General features: G+C 40.8%; 1 protein-coding gene across 2 annotated transcripts; it reads left to right on the top strand.

The window, feature by feature from the left end:
- The first annotated feature begins 505 nt into the window (after positions 1-505).
- On the top strand, positions 506-16,721 carry acp7 (acid phosphatase 7, tartrate resistant (putative)). 2 transcript variants are annotated; one of them, XM_085143689.1, is made up of 13 exons: positions 618-732; positions 1,616-1,816; positions 2,157-2,339; positions 4,103-4,128; positions 4,998-5,095; positions 8,933-8,995; positions 9,729-9,843; positions 10,006-10,119; positions 11,173-11,239; positions 11,602-11,669; positions 11,766-11,837; positions 12,198-12,335; positions 12,429-15,409. In XM_085143689.1, the coding sequence occupies exons 1-13, from the start codon at positions 624-626 to the stop codon at positions 12,492-12,494; spliced, it is 1,320 nt and encodes a 439-aa protein (XP_084999815.1). In that variant the 5' UTR covers positions 618-623; the 3' UTR covers positions 12,495-15,409. The 2 variants fall into 2 exon arrangements, with proteins under 2 accessions (XP_084999816.1, XP_084999815.1); XM_085143690.1 differs by lacking the exons at positions 11,173-11,239; positions 11,602-11,669; positions 11,766-11,837 and having other exon boundaries at positions 506-732; positions 12,429-16,721.
- The last annotated feature ends 239 nt before the right edge of the window (positions 16,722-16,960 follow it).

The raw sequence follows: 16,960 nt of genomic DNA, 5'->3' as shown, positions 1-16,960 counted from the left end.
AAGAGAATCGTCAATAATTAGCCTAACTGACAGTTAATGTAACTGATAGATCAGATCAGCTTGTATAGTAGATTTTGACTCAATTAAAAAGCACGATTTTGTCTTCATGGGCTGTGACATGGGCTGTGATAGTGTCTTTGTCCTGGTAAGTCCAGCATATCAGCTGCTTGCCTTTGCATTTAATTGATCCGAGGCAAGCCATGGCATGTGAGCTTACCTCTTCTGTCTTTCACTGCAGTACTGCTCCAAAAGCACAATAAAAAGCAACATCACATGCTTTTATTGTCACATCATCTATTTCTAAACTTGTTGCTGACTCTGCTGTTTTGGTTCTGCAGTTTCATGGGCTGAATAGAGGTTAACTGATTTGGACATACTCAACAGAGACCAAAACACAGTATGTGACTTTGTTTATCCTAACTACTCAGCATGTGTAAACATCCCCTGAGGTCATGTCATTTACTGGAAGGCTTTAAATATCGTCAATATTTCTAAATTTTTTTATACTAGTGCCTTTAGAGTCATGTGATTTTTGTTATGAGAAGTCGGAGATCATGTGATTCAAGTGTGTGTGTGTGTGGCTTCTTTAATCAGGCGTTTGTTACCTGCAGTCCAGCGTTAAAATGTCGCCTGTTCACGCTGCCTGTGCTTTGCTATTTGCTGCACCCCTGCTGGTGCTCGGTCTTCCTCCTATTTGGACCCAGCCAGAACAGGTGCACCTCTCCTATGGAGGTAAGTGTTTGAACTTTTTCCACCTGACACATGTGGAATACAGTTTTTCCCCTTGGTCAAAGGAGCTTGCAAAGAAAAGTGTCTGGACTTCTTTAAGTTGCTTGAAGACGTTTCACCTCTCATCCGAGAAGCTTCTTCAGTTCTAAGGTCAAATGGTGGGGACCCACACCCATTTTCACACCTTGGCTCAGGCGATTAGAGGATCATCAGGAGGTTCTTTTGTCCCTCTTTGAGGGGATACTCCCACTAGGTTTAAATCTGGGACTCCCCTCCATTTGACCTTAGAAGAAGCTTCTTGGATGAGAGGTGAAACGTCTTCAAGCAACTTAAACTTTTCTTAACTTTTCTTTGCAAGCTCCTTTGACTACGATGACCTGGATGACTGAGAACCTTCACAGACATATTTTTCCCCTTTGAAATACACACATGTATCCAGGTCACTTGCAGATTTACAGATGTTTTGTACAAATTGCTCAATATTCTGTTAACTGACTACATCTGATGTTTTTTCAGGCAGGTTCACAGAAATATTCCCTGATTGTATTTTCTGTAAATCATGTAGGTTCAGGACACCGTTTAATTACCTAAACTTCCAAACCTGTATCTAATGCAGCATAAAAATCCTTTTGTTCTTTTCTTATGAAGGTGAAACATGTGGTACTCATTATTGAACTGATGTCTTTATGCAAGTACCTGGCCAACTCAAGTCTGCCTTTATAATGCTTCATCTTGCCAGCAGCAAGATCAAAAGTTCCACTCTTGTAAAGTCAGCTTTTGCACATCAGCATCTTTTGGCTTTAATAAATGCACCAGTAAGTGTATCCAATGTTCCTGTCAGACAAATGTGCATCACATTTCAAATAAATGGACTTTTCTTCTTCAGGAATGCCAGGCACTATGGTAGTGACCTGGACAACCTTCAGTGAGACAAAGAGCAAGGTGGAGTATAGCCTTCTGGGGGCTCGGCTCTTTGAGATGAGCGCCATAGGACACGCGACTCTGTTTGTTGACTCGGGAACGGAAAAGAGGAAGATGTTCATTCACAGGGTCACACTCAGAGCCCTCAAACCGGCAGCTTCGTATGGTGGGTGGAGTTTTTATATAGCTGACATTAGGGTGGCTGTATATGTAGTTCATTTATTAACCAGATGGTTGGTGGTTTGATCCCTAGCTGCTCCGGTGAGTATGCCTAAAATACTGAAACCCACCTTGGTGTGTGAAGGTTAGATAGAAAGCACTTAGGTAGAAAAAATGCTTGTATGTATGGATGAATGAGGGATGTTATATAAAGCTTTACTTTAAGTACTCATGTAGAGTAGAAGAGCACTCTATACAAACTAATCTATTCTCCATTTAGCTTTTGGCTCTCACACCATCTCGTGTATCACTTAACTTTGAAACTTTTTTCCTACATTTTTTTCCAGTCTACCACTGTGGCAGTGAAGAAGGCTGGAGCAACGTGTTCTTCTTCACTGCTCTTAATGACAGCACTACGTCCAGTCCCAGGTTTGCTTTTTATGGTGACCTCGGCAATGAGAACCCCCAGTCTCTGGCTCGACTGCAAAAGGAAACTCAGCTCGGAATGTACGATGTCATCTTACACATAGGTAACTTCTACCCTTCTAGATATTTTGTCATTCACCATTGTAAAAGAGGCATTAAGTTATATAAACCGCAGCTTAAGGCATTAGTCATCCACAGCTTGTATTAACATAAATCAAATCAATTAAGCCAGCTGACATCCAACAGAGATATCTAATGAGGAGGCAATATATCATTGTGGTAATTACTGTAATTACCATAATAACACATAGTCATCATTTGCACTTATTTGCTTTGAGCATTATGGGATGGATTCTGGTCACTACCCTGCTATTCATCACTTCACTGATTAAACTGCAGAGTTTAGGTTTTTGTTGTGCCAAAGAACCTAGTTTTGATTCACTGGATCGCCCGCTTTTATAATGTCTCCATTTTTAACAATAGGAAATAATGTTTCTTACATTTTTATTTCTCCTCAATGTAAACACTAAGTGAACTACCTCTCCCGCTGGTTCAAGAAGGCACAGCAGCACAATTTGCAACACAACTTGCTGAGGGGGTTAATAATATATTAGTTCTTAAAAATAGACATCTGAGTGATCTTAATGCTGTGAAGTCATAATGTATGAATAATGGGTGAAGCACTGCATTTAGTTATTTTGTACCAGTCAAATGTCATTCATAGATTTTGTGTTTGTGTAATATTGGTAATATTAAAAGTGGGGGAAAAAACCTTTACCTCACATTTTGCAATATTTTTTGCTTGGCGATATTCTATTTGTTACAGTGACATCAAATATCAATATTTTGTTAAATAATTCACGAACAAGAATGCTCATGTCATGCACCACCAACCTGAGATAATGTTACATTAAACTGGTTCAATCAAAAAACCATCCTCCTAATTCAGAGCAAGCTAATGGCTCAGAAACAAAAACACAAGTATTTTAAATTTTTGTGAAAAAAAGGGTCTAATAAAAATAATAATCAACCAATCCTTGAAATGTAGTTACTAGAATTTCTTTTTTTCCTTCAATAAAAAACAGTAAAGTGTAAACATATTGGCCTTTAAGTTGACATTTCTTGTTCTTAAGTTAAAAAGAGTCAGGATTTCTAAGGATCATCTGAAGTTTAAAGTGAAAGAGAGCGAGTGTAGAGCAGCTGTTGACAAATGGCGCTTTATCACAAGCAGTTACACAAAGTTAGGGATCAGCAGATTTATGTACATCTCTGCTTCAAATACCAGTTTACGCTTTTCAAGTGTGTTGACTGATGGCTTAAAATGGTTTATTTATACTTTTACAATAATTCTGTCATCGCTGGACATGTTTGCTGTTGTTCAACATCTAAATCACCAAACTGTCGAAGCAGTTCTTGTAAAGACTGGTGCAGCGATCGTGTCTGTGCCGGGAATAAGAAAATAGAGAGAAACTGTTTAATTTAGTTTCCCATAATAACAGAAAGCAAGGAAAAGCAAGATGATGTAATCCCCCGTGAAACTATAAACTGTCATTTATACATTTTGGGGTTTTGATGATAGGCACAGTCAGACTAGTTGTCTCCCAGTTTCTAGCTGCGTTGTGGTTTTAGCTTCATTATGTTTAGCTTCTTTATATCTAACACTAGAAACAAAACAGCAAAATGCCAAAACTATGTAAGAGTTCAGCTCTCTTGAAATAAAGTCTGACAATATAAATCTAGTGAAGCTGATTAGATGGTACTGTTTGGGGAAACTTAATCTGCACGTCTCGTTTTTACACTATGCTGGCAAAGAGTAAAAATCATGTAAAAGATTCTAATCTATAGATTTCATGTGCTTGTTTTACAGGAGACTTTGCCTATGACATGCATGAGGTAATTTACCCTTCTATCTTTCCAGTCTTGTGAAATGTGATCAAACCGGCACCTAGTTTCTATTAAGATCACTGACAGCAAAGTTCTTATACTCTTAAAATCACTCTGATATATCCCTGATTCCAATAAGACGGAAGAGATACGCCACTTTACCTTTCTCTACTGCACACCACTGTTTGTCCTCAGGGCACGTGAGAGCTTTCAGCTGTGGTTGGGACATTAGCATTGCTGTGAAACGCCTTAAGCCCGCAGTGAAAGATGAGAGTACGGATTGTGTCGCCCAAGTATGTCACGAATAAAAGTGGTGCTATTCAAAACCACAGATCTTAAGTCCCAATAACATATTGGCTCATATGAAATCCTCACAGCTGTCACCTTTCATATTAGAGGACATAACCTTGTCTCGGATGCTAATATCATTTTCCCTTAAATAACTTTGTGCGTTATTAATGCTGTTTTTTAATAGGGAGAGAATGTAAAATGCAATCATCAGACCGCTGCAAAAATTAATAACCATAATTCATCCGAGCTGTGTTCTCAGCTGGAATGTGCAGGCACAACCTGCGGCTTCGCTGATATTATAAATAGAAAAACAGAGAGAGGGAATTTAGCCTGAAAGGTTGTTAATGGCTGTGGCAGGTAAAAGCCATCAGAGGAGAAATGAACCGCAGTGTGCTTTTAAAGCACCGCAGACAGTATTGGGATATTTAAGACGAACTCTTCAAGTTCCATTGAGGTTTATTTGGTAGCCTGTGCTACGTTCCTGAAGCATTCTGGAAAATGGACTGAATGTACAAAAATGAACACGGTCTTAACAGGAAGTTCTTTGACATCATGTTTAATGGCTCAATGACACTGTGTAATTGCAGGATAATGCCAGGATTGGAGACGAGTTCATGAGGCAGATCGAGTCCATAGCTGCCTACGTGCCCTACATGACCTGTCCCGGCAACCATGAAGCTACATAGTAGGTGAAATTCAACTGAATCTCTCTGCTGTCTCTCTCATTCATACGATGCATCCATAGGTGGGAGTCAGGCACACGTTCATTACAAAAACACGTTCTTTCTCACTCAGCGTCTGTTTGCCTGCTGTCTGCCTTCAGCTCTGTTTTTCTTTTTTCTTTATATTTGCACCACATTCTGCTCACAGAGCCAGGAGTGTAATTAATGGGTTTTGGACAGAAAAAGAGCAGTGCATGCTATATTTCAAGGCTAGCCCCGTCAGCTACAATTTTTCTTCTGCAAAATAGAGCACACTCGGTTAGTCCTGAAAAGTCTTTACTGTACCGTTTGAACAGATGGGAGCTATTTTTGTCTCAGAAGTCTGGAGCAGCATTAGGAGCCACCAAGTTCTAAACAAGACAACACTGTCCAAATCTAACATTTGTCTGACTGGGAATCATCAGCTTAATATCTGTTTGTGAGTTTCCAGAGATGGCCTGCGGTGGTGGGAACTGTCAGTATTTTCACTCACGGTTACCAAATGTGCTCTTTGCATCTGAGTGTGGGAACTTATCTGGATGAAAACTCAAGACAAAGCCTTAGTTAAATGGTAAAATCTGAAATTAAAGTAAACTATTTCATAATTTTCAAACAAAACCCTGAAACATTGCTTCTTCTAGCTTCTTAGATGTCAGGTTTTACAGCTTTCCCTTATTTTATCTATAACACTTTAGTAAATCACATATAATAAAGGCTTTTGTGATGTTTTGGAGATACCAAGCAGTCTGAAGGAGTCAGCTTGGGTTAAAGAAACTGTGCAGTAAATAGTCAGTGAATGTTTTAGAGCAAAAGATCCATATGTAATAAAATAATCTGCAGATTAATTGATGATAAAAAACCAGCCTACAGTGCGACTCTACGTGCAATCATCTATGCATAGATATTATTCAGTGGGTTGCCCCCCATTAGCTTCATAATTACAACTCGACAATTCTCCCTTATAAAATAAAAAAACACATTATTACAATATGTTACTTAACTGTTTCAGTACATTAAATTACACATTTATTAGTTACAGTTAAAGTCAGACTTCTATAGACATTCATATGGTTTTTATCATGAGGATCAGCAGCGAATTGATCCCTGAATTCCAACAACATCTGCTGGAGTTAGAAACTTTCAGTGGTGTCTGATCCTGCACCATAATATTTACTTGCCGCTTCTATACGGGGACAGTTCTCACTCTCTTGGCTTTGCCATGTGTAATAGGACTACTGCCTGCCTCTTTATTAAGGAGCTGCTAACAGTAGTCTCTTTTTCTTGGCGCTGCATCCCGACATAAGAACCTGATATCAAAAACCAGCTCGGTGCATTACATAACCAGAAATGCAGCTCCCGACACCCCCCCGCCCCCTTTTCTTCTATACCTAAATATGTGTTTTGTTCTGTGGTGTCGTTCAGAATCCAAGTATACCCAGCAGCTGGGCCCTGCTTTTCTTCCTCACTTTCTGTTGTGCTCCGTCTCACTGTACTCCTCTGTTACTCTCGCTTTCCAACCTCAAAAGCTAATGAGTGAAAGGCGATTAAAACGGAGCCGACCACAAAGGTTTTCAGTCAGCATTCCAGCTGCATGAGAACAGCCGGTCCACGGAAGATGCTAAGGCCCCAGTCAAGGCTGTCTTTGTTCACCAAGATGAGCACGTGGTTCCTCAGACCAGCGGTCATCATCTGAAACAATGATATGCTCCGTGAATATTACAACTGGATCCTTTAAGTTGTCATACTGCCTGGATTTAGCCCATCAGATTATGAAAGGAAAGAGTTGACGAGCAGGGAAAATCTTACTGGGCCAGTTGAAGCAGACGGGTTGTTCTGAATTTGACATCCAGATTTCTATCTCAGTGTTAATTTAAAAAACCCACACATTTAGCTGGAAAGATGACAATCTGACTTAGAATGACTCACATTTTTTGCTGAACTCCCATACAGATCAATGACACAAATGTACGCTTGTCATGTCTGTACTAAATTACATTTCCACTGCTGAACTACAGACTTGATAGCTTGTTTTTGATTTAGTTTCTGCCAGCGAATACATTTCCTGTATGTCTAAAAATCCAGTGATTCAAAACTAAACAAAACAGAACGAAAAACCTTTTTCTGTGTTCCCAAATCATTAAAATGCCTGCTGATACCCTTTTTAGCCACAAGATGGGAGTATGAACTTATATTAGGACTCTTCCTTATTCACCACAGTGATCACATTTGGCTGTGAAATTTCAATCACAACAGATTTGTTTGGGATAAAGAGCTCATCCTTATGCTTTTACGTTAGGGTGAATGACTTAAGTAAAGATTTTTTGTATTATCTATACTAAAAGATGAAAAAATGTCCTTCATATAATAACTTTGCAATAAAGTTCGTACCTATAGCTATTTTTAACATTTTAAAGGTGCCGTCTGTAGGATCAGCCTGCCATTGTGCACATGAAATGATGTTGAAACAAGCTTCTCACAAACTGACCTTTGCTGGGTTATCATGCTGACCATTTAAACCTAACCTCGGTGCCCACCCAAACTACAGGTGACATTACTTTAAGACTTATTCAGCATTAGTTAAGAGCTCTGTGATCCTCCTTTTGGGTCCCGAATCCTAGCCTTTAACCTCTGACCCTGCTGCTCTCAAGTTACCCCTAACTCAACATTACCCCTAGCCCTACATGAAACTTGTCAATTCAGGGATCTGCTACCCTACTCTGGCTGCTGCCGAGGAAATTGCCTCTTTTTTCCACCTCCCTTACGTAAGATAAGAAAGTAATTGTTCCCATCACCTTGCTTAGTTAATGGCCTGTTGAGAAGACTGGCTCCTGCCTTCTAAATTAAAAACTGTGAAAAGAGTCTGACAGATTGGAGTCTGGGAGAGCTTTCCATGAAAGAATTATTTTTATTTTTACTCTTTTGTGTTGTAAAATTTGGAGATGCTGGTTTGATAGTGTTTTAGCATCTCTCGAGTTTCCAATTAGTATGTGTCTGTTTCATGTAGTGCAATGAGCAGCGATGGACTGATCACTTTCAGTGTCCGGCTATATCTAGATCAATAAAAACCGCCATGACTCGGTGGTGAAACCACTGCAGGACTACCTCAAAACTCCTCTGATGACTGCTGGATGTAAAATTACAGTCTTCTTTTAAAACGATGTCATGGTTTTAAGAGGGGTATATTTAGAGACATGTTTTCTTGATTGACAGCTGTGGCACTCTCGGTCATGGTGGCTCCTACTCGCTTATCCCATGTCCGGCTCCACCCAAGCTCCCTCATGTTGACCAGAGTTTGATTATCTGGCTCCACTTGCTGACCATGATTTTAAGCTTCAGACTATTCCATCACTAAGCTATAGGTTAATGTCACAGAGGCTACTTTGCATTTCTGCCCAGCCTTTAATTTAGAGAGGGATCCTCTGATAGCTTGCATGTAGCTGTGTTTATAGTTCCTTTAAATATCTAGGACCTTCCAGGAGGTCTTAGAGGTTGATGGTTGTTTTCATCCGATGAGGTATAACTCCAAGTTTTCTGCCAGGTTTAGATGACAAATGAAAAAGCACATAAATCAAAAGAACTGCACCAAATGCAGGGGCAATTTTTCCACGAACAGCTGGTTTATTGTATTTTAGAGAAAGCTTGGAATTATCTTAAATCTATTCTGAATGGATTGCAGTTTTTCCAGGCGCCGGTATAATCATCTCAAACTATGAGAAAGCAGCAGTTTGAGGTGCTAAGTGCTGCTTCTCATTTATTCAAGGAATGTAGAGCGCACGATCAGTCCATCTCATTGCGTTTCTCGCTATATTGTTTGTTCACAGCAACTTCTCCAACTACAGGAATCGCTTCAGCATGCCAGGCCAGACTGAGAGCCTGTGGTACAGGTAAGGGAGCTGCTTTAACAGCAATCGATTAATGCACCGAAGCAGGTGAACGAATACGAAAGCATGTCATTGCAAGCCCGGCACACAGCACTCATGATGAGTAATTCATTGTTTTCTAACAGCGGGCCCATGTGAAGTGTCATGTTAAGTGTGTCAAACGTCCTTCTGTATTTCAGTAAGCATTAATGAGTCAGCAGAGGAGTATAGAGCTCTCTTAGTATAGCTTGCTTCTCCTATCTCACACACTGAGACTATACAAAGGAGCTATACATCTGACAGGTGTGACTCATTGCCCACCACAGGCCTCCTTCTGTCAGACAGTAAGATAATACAGTACATTGCTACACCACAGGCCAGCTGCCCACTCTCTGGGCAGGGCTGCTGGCTGAGAGCCTTCCACTCATGTGCACAGTTAGGAGGCAAAGAGAAACTCCATCCAGGCAACTGACTGCAACTGGAAACTGTTCATAACATTAAGCACACATGTACAGTGGCACTCTTCCATTAACCCTACAGCACGGACATGTAAGCACTCACAGTACATTGCGGCCTTTTAAAGAGCAGTTTAGTCTATTTTATAACAACATGTGAGTGACGCAACGTCGTCTGGATCTCGGAGTATTTTTCATACTTTGCGGTTTAAAGTGAGACCTGCTCTTGCTTATCAGATGACTTTTAACACGCTTCCTCTCCTGGGTCAGTGCCGTGTATTCTTTTAACAATGTCTCTGCAGCTGGAACCTGGGCTCAGCGCACATAATCTCCATCTCCACCGAGGTTTACTTCTATCTCGACTTTGGCCAGGACCTCCTCTTCAAGCAGTACGACTGGCTGGAGAAAGACCTGGAGGTTAATGACCACAACAATTCCATCTGTCCATTGTGGCTAAGTCCTTTCTTTTGTTCCCACACTTGCTTTGACCTCTTTTTTTCTCATTTTAAGACCATGTTGCTGAATTTGTTTCCCTGTTTTAATGTGGCACATGTGTGGCTCCACTTTTGTTTCATCTAGGAGGCCAACAAGCCCGAGAACAGAGCAGTGCGTCCGTGGATCATAACCATGGGGCACCGGCCCATGTACTGCTCTGATGATGACCAGGATGACTGTACTAAGTTTGAATCCTATGTATGTAAGAGTGTTGTCTGTTAATTTGTTTACATTGCTACAGTGAGAAATGGTTTATATTATATAATAATTTTTCACAATTAATTGAATTCATTGTGTAGGGCACTTATTAAAGTAACTCCCAGGCTGATGTTTTTATTGTTGGACTAGAGTAGCTTTGGATGATGTACAATCCCCATAGATAATACAGTGTGTGAAAGAAGATGTTTTAACTCCTTCGCTCCCCCTTTGAAGATTTTTTTCTGATTGGCTGTGCTTTGCAAATATAAGATTGAACAGAACAGAAGCTGGGCAAGCCCGACTTGTGTTCCTCATATGACAATATTAAACATTCAGATTAATCTGAAGGCTGAGCTTTGGTTCACATAAGCTGGGCTCATTATTTAAACCTTTGACTATGTCTAAAACTTTATAGAAAAATGATCGAAAACTCATACAGACGGGCTGAATTTCTAGCTTGGTAAAGGGTGATAGTGCCACTCATACCAGTGCCTTGTGGGGTATGAGGGTGGTGTTGTTTAGCTAAATTCCAGACTCTTTACTAGTATTATTCTGTATTACCATATCGGTAATTCACTCTATAGGTGTGATGTAATTTTACTGCTGCAAACGTCATGTTGTCATTACCTTAAAATACAGTGAGACTTGGCTTTAAAGAAGCTGCTGTTAATTGGGAGCTGTGTTCCCGGTTATGTAAACAGCAGCATGTTTGTGTTGTTAAACGTTTTATTTTTATCACATAATGTTATTTGCAGGATTTATTTTCACAGCCTTGCTTTACACTTAAATTGCCCCTGCTAGCAGACATGACAAGCATGTTGCAGACTGGCCAGTCCACAGAACCCATAAGCAGCACGGCGTGCTGTCATAATCACTGTAATTTGGAGCAAATAGTTTCCACCGGGGCTTGCTTCTCTCAACACTTGGCATTGTTGAGAGTGAGGCTGGCACAGGTAATGGATGCCTGCCAGATAGTGTTTCACCCAGCAGGTAGTGGTTTGGATGTTAATGCCAATTCATATTGTCATTATACCTCTCTCACCTATGTCTCAGGTCCGTCTGGGAAGGAATGACACAAAACCACCGGCTCCAGGTCTTGAGGATCTATTTTACCGTTATGGTATGCTACGTAGTCTGTGTGCTGCTAATGGGTGTTTAATATTGCAAATTTGCACACTTAGACTAATGTCCTAACAGCAGAGCAAACCAAACATCAGGCCTTTTGTCTGGCTGAAATGCTAACAGCCTGTTTTCAAAATGTTTTTCCTGTATTACGTTTCTCAGACTCGCTTGTTGGTTTTAATGATTTAATTTGTGATGAATCGCTGACAGGTTTTGTTTCTCTGATCTTAAGGTTTTGATGTTTGTTGAGAAATCTTCAAATTAAATAGGCACAGGTTCTGAGGAACTTTAAGTTGCACCAATGAGCTGTTTGTGTATGCTTCTCTTTTATGAAAGGCTTTTTTTTCCCCCCCCCCACAGGAGTGGATGTGGAGTTGTGGGCACATGAGCACACATATGAGAGGCTGTGGCCTGTGTATGGTGATAAGGTCAGCTGGTGCATTCTTACTTCACCCCATCCTTCATCCTTGCATTCCCCTGTTGTAAACTAGTGTTCCAAACTTATTGTGCTTTTCTCCTTAAAGGTATTCAATGGCAGCAGAGAACAGCCTTACGTGAACCCCAAAGCTCCAGTCCACATTATCACAGGCTCTGCTGTGAGTAGTTTCACGTCACTGTGTCACTGTTAACATTTTTGTGTGCAGGTCAGTGCGCAAAGTGACAGTGAAATCAACAGAAATGCCGTTATGTATGGTAAACAGCTCTGTCTGTGCAGCAGCTGGTCTGCTACATGAGTTTAGTACCATCTGTTCGTCTGGTTAACTCTTTTCTGATGTGGTGGTGAACAGTGCAGAGTACACTTTGTCATCCAACCACAGAGGGATTAGTCATTGGGATATTAAAATGCAGACAGACTCACACCGAGGCACAGCCGCAGTTGTAAATGTCAGAGTCTGAGGAAGGCATGTGGCTCCTATCTTAAAGGCTCGGTGTAATTCCTGGTTAATCTTCTGCAGGGCTGCAGAGAGAAGACTGACAAGTTCAATCCAAACCCCAAAGAGTGGAGTGCTTTCCGCAGCAGAGACTACGGCTACAGCCGTATGCAGGTGGTCAATGGAACTCACCTGTACTTGGAGCAGGTGTCTGATGACCAGGTGAGCACACGAGGAAGAATGTGTGAGTGCGATTCATTTTACGACCAAGGAATATTGCTCGGATGATGACAAAGACTTTTCTGTGTGTTCCAGAATGGGAAGGTGATTGACAGCATATGGGTGGTGAAAGAAAAACATGGCTTCTCTGCCTGGGTATGAAGACTGTCTTTCTTAAAGCAAATGCACTTTGAGCCCAAAACAAGTACTTTTTGCCTCCAAACCAATTATGCAGTGATCATAAAATTTATTCCTGCTCATTTGATTTCACTGAGCCTTGTGCAATTTTAAAAACACCTACCATATTTTTTGGACTATAAGGCACACTTAAAATCCTTTAAATTTCTCAAATATTGACAGTGCACCTCATAATCTGGTGCGCTTTATGTATGAATTCTGGTTGTGCTTACTGACTTTGAACCGATTTTATGTGGTACACGGTGCTCAAAAATGTGTCAAAAAACATTTTAGTACGACTTTGGTAAGCTACGAAGCCGCAACACTTGATGGATTGTCGGAGCATTACGGCTCCTGGAGTAATCTGGGTCCAAAACTCCATCTACTTCAGGTACCCAAGGTCAAATGAACACTGCGGCATCACTGAGAGTTGAAAACTGTCTAAATTCTTTCATCTTTAATAAAATGATCAGCGTTGCTGCTTTACCAGGTGTATCAAGCTGCTCTCTGGGACTCTAGGTGTTAAGTTTAACATCCAGGCATCCATAAAAACAGAATCTATTAAATTTAACAGAGTTAGAAGTTAGCAGGAAGTTAGCTTGCTAGTTTCCACCTAAACATGATATAGCATGTTCTGACTGAGTGATTTCTGAGAAAATTAAAAGGTACACTTCTGCTATCACTTCCAACATAAATGAAGACAGAAAACTAAACAGCAGTGACTTTTGTAGGGTTACTGAAGTTGGACTAGCTGGTATACATTGATGTGCTACGTGATCGCTAGCGACACAGCTATGTTAGCATAACAAACACAGTGAAGCTGAAGGATGAACCCTAACTTTTTTCCACTAGATTAAAGTTAATGTGAGGGTTCCTAATGGTTAGAGACAAATGCAATCGCATGGCAGGATGCTGTAAACAGACCAAACTTCAGTCAGGAGAACAACTGAGATAATCTATCTACAATACGAGGTTAGTCATTAATATACTGCAACAATATGGGAATAGAGCAGCTGCAAGAGAATTCAGCATTAATGAATCAATGGTACGGAAGTGGAGGAAGCAAGAAGAATGAGTTCAGTAAAGTTTGACTTATCTGACTGGTTTGTTTTGCTTAATGCGCAAAATCCGGTGTGCCTTATGGTCTGAAAACTACGGTAGTCTGATACTCTGCTGTAAATTTGCTGTATATAATGTGACTGTAATTTACTGAAAGGTGTTCTGATTTTCTATGAACATTGGAATAAAAAAAACGTCTTATGTTTGATTGTATTTGGATTTTCTCACTGTAATTCATCCACTTCAGTAAGCTTCAGTTGTTAGTTGAACTTTCCTTTAGAAAGTAGATGTAGGTCCCTTTATTTCTGCCTGAATCGGACAGGATGAATCTGGCAGACAAAATCTGCATTCCCCTTAGAGAATATTTTTCATTTCAAAAACCTGCAAATCCACTTAGAGAAGAGACATATGTTTATCAGTCTATCAAGAGGACAGATTCTCCCTTGGCTAATCCTGTCAGGAATTGGAACCTTATTTGATAGCACATCTGTGTGGCCGTCAGACAGAAAGACACATGGAACCTCACGCCTGCACAAAAGCACTATTATGCAACTCAGGGATGCTTGTGGCTTTGGCTAATACAGAGTGAGACAAAGCACTTTCTCCAGAATGTTTCTCATGCCGTGACGCTTACCACTGTGGCGGTATTAGTCCCTAATAACACCATGCTGCTTCTGATGACTACTGGCAGACAACCATTGCACATCTGCATAGATCTGTGTGTTGAGCCGTCTTGCTGTCTGTTAGCGCCAGAAGGCAATTATTATCTCTCTGTACAATTCTGTTGACACAACATGCTGTACATGCAGAAACCCAGCAATCCATGAACGCTACAAACGACGTAAGATACGGCATTATATTTGTAAGACGCTTTCATCCAAAGCACATGCAATACAACGTGTGGATGCACTGATTTTATTTTAGACAAATGAAGAACTTATCAAAGAAAAGACAAAATGTGAGCAGGGCCGCAAGATCTGTCAAAGCAAATTAGTGAGAAGCTGATAGTTGTTGTGGAAACACAAAAGTCAGGCGTCTAGCCAACCGAGAATTTGTCACTGATGTCGACACTGCACAGTGCAGTGGTGTCTGGCATAGGAAAAAGACACATGGGGAACAACGATCACACCTCACACTCACATGCTTTTTGGCATGTCTACCCACTGCTAACTGCCACTAACGCACAGCTTCACGGCTGTAAAAGTTTCTCTGTGGACTAGGCCCTCCACTACGGAGTTCCTAACCTTTGACCTACTCATTCCATACTCACCCCAAACCAGGAAGAGGACGAGGCGCTGAGTGAGTACAGGCTGTCTAGACCAGCTTGGAGCTCGAGATCACATGGAAATAACCAAATATATATGATCCAGCAAGACTTTGTTGTTTTCCAGACAGTTGTTTATGTGCAACATATGATGCAAAACTGGACGAATGGAAAATTCTTGCCCTAAATAATGAGCAAGTCCTGTGGCGAACACATTCCTCATCATTTAGTTCATGCGATTTCCTTTTCTTTGATCACAATCCAGGAAAAAAAGACCAAGAAGAAAATAATATGTGACTTCAGACGGCATGTTTTTTTGCATGAAATATGGCTTATTACAGCAAGAGGTACAGCAGGTTTCTAGTGCTGTGGTCAAAGACGTTTGTTAACAGATATCATTCTTGCCTTACACATTGCAAAATATTTTTTTAGAGGTGAAATTGTCAGAATGATGGAAATCAGGTTCATTTGCTTAGTTTAACGAGACTTAAGGAGACTGATAACAACCGTTTAAAATACCTTGCTGCTCACTGATCGTATAGATACATAAGTGTGCTGTAAACACCAGTGCAAGAGGTCAAAGGGCTACAGTATGTGTTACATTTGACTGGAATTTGCCCTGTAACTCAGCTGAAGTTCATGGCAAGTTGATGACTGGAGTAAAACCAGATCTTCTGTCTCGTTAGATAACTAACCTTTTCTGAGACACTGGCAGGGCCACTCTGTCTTCATGCTTAACTCCATCACAGCAGGCTAATTCTAATGATACACAACAGCTATTTATCCAACCCCAAGCTTATTGGTGAGTAAACCCTGAAAGTAATGAACTCTCCTTGGACCACATGTGAGATTGGGAAGCCGATGTCTCTTTCTATAAAGCAAAAGGCTGTGAAGCCTCTTGAGAAGACTCTCTAAATTTTCTTCAGCTAAATTCTGTGGCTTACCAATAATATTTATCTATTTTCAGAGTCTCTAGTAGCTCTCACTCTCAACAACAAGCTTCCTCAGGAGACAGAGGAGGGCTTCTGTGTGGTATTTCTCCCCACGGGTGATCAAGGCCCGGCAAATGATCACAGGGAGACTGGGAACATGTGTAATGAATTCAAGCTTCAGATGCTGGATCTTGGCGGTATTTCATCAATCCAGAGGCTCAATGCTCTTCCAGAACCAAAGTGCCAGTATTAAGCAGCCTCAGACCACCACCAAAGCAACAGCCAGAACAGCCTGCTGTTGCTTTAATGGTATCATGGCACATTCTTACCATAATTCCACTCTCAATATAAACACCACAATAACCTACAGGGCCTGGCAACACAGCATCAACAGAAACGGGAGATGTGAACCATGTCTATTGCCACAGTAAATCTGGACTAAACAAGATAGCACCCATGCTTAAACAGTTCTGTTTTTCTACTTGCACAAAGTGAAAGAGGGAAAATACAAAGCACATTTTCTCCAAAAGAAAAATGTAAACCAAAATAGATCAGACTGGGCGTTTGATGAAAGTAATATCTCTAAAGCCACGAGGAGCAGGTTGGCTGGGTTGAAATAACACTGAAAGCAAAGCCCCAAACTGATAAACCCCCTTTGGAGCCCAACAGCGTGCACTGTCACCACAAGATGTCTGAATGACATTAATATAACAAGATCAGGCACACATTAGTTTTTTAAACTGCTTATGTAACTCAGGGCCACAGGGGAGGCTGGAGCCTATCACAGGGCAAAAGATGGGGAACACCTAGCAAAGGTCCAGCACAGACAAACAGAAACCACATGCATGTCTTTGACTAATATAGAATCACCTATTAACCTAAAGCCCCAGCTGAGCAGGAAGTTCAAACATAGAACCTACTTGCTATGAGGCAACAGCGCTAACCACTGATAAAAATAGTCAGTGTTACCTTTATTACCTGATTTCTGTGTATTTTCATATTATTTATGCAGTTTATATTGTGGGAAAGCTAAAACTTCCTTGGTGGGCACCAGAGTTCTTATATACAGGAAATGTGTAAGTTTCAGTAGCCTACAGTTAGCTTCCCCTTTAGCTTTAGCTAAAGGAACATTTTAAAGCAGTGATACCAACCAGCTAACAAGTGCTTGTGTTTGCTTTATTGTGATTAGCTAAGCC

Source organism: Neolamprologus multifasciatus, chromosome 19 (assembly GCF_963576455.1).
Source record: "Neolamprologus multifasciatus chromosome 19, fNeoMul1.2, whole genome shotgun sequence".
In the NCBI taxonomy this organism is placed as follows: domain Eukaryota; kingdom Metazoa; phylum Chordata; class Actinopteri; order Cichliformes; family Cichlidae; genus Neolamprologus; species Neolamprologus multifasciatus.
This window is presented reverse-complemented; position numbering and strand designations above follow the sequence as displayed.

Bases quoted from the DNA above. Each gene is read 5' to 3' on its own strand.
- acp7 (XM_085143689.1), top strand. From the start codon at position 624: ATGTCGCCTGTTCACGCTGCCTGTGCTTTGCTATTTGCTGCACCCCTG. The intron at 9,844-10,005 runs GTTAATGACCAC...TGTTTCATCTAG, and splicing joins GGCTGGAGAAAGACCTGGAG to GAGGCCAACAAGCCCGAGAA. The intron at 10,120-11,172 runs GTATGTAAGAGT...CCTATGTCTCAG, and splicing joins GTACTAAGTTTGAATCCTAT to GTCCGTCTGGGAAGGAATGA.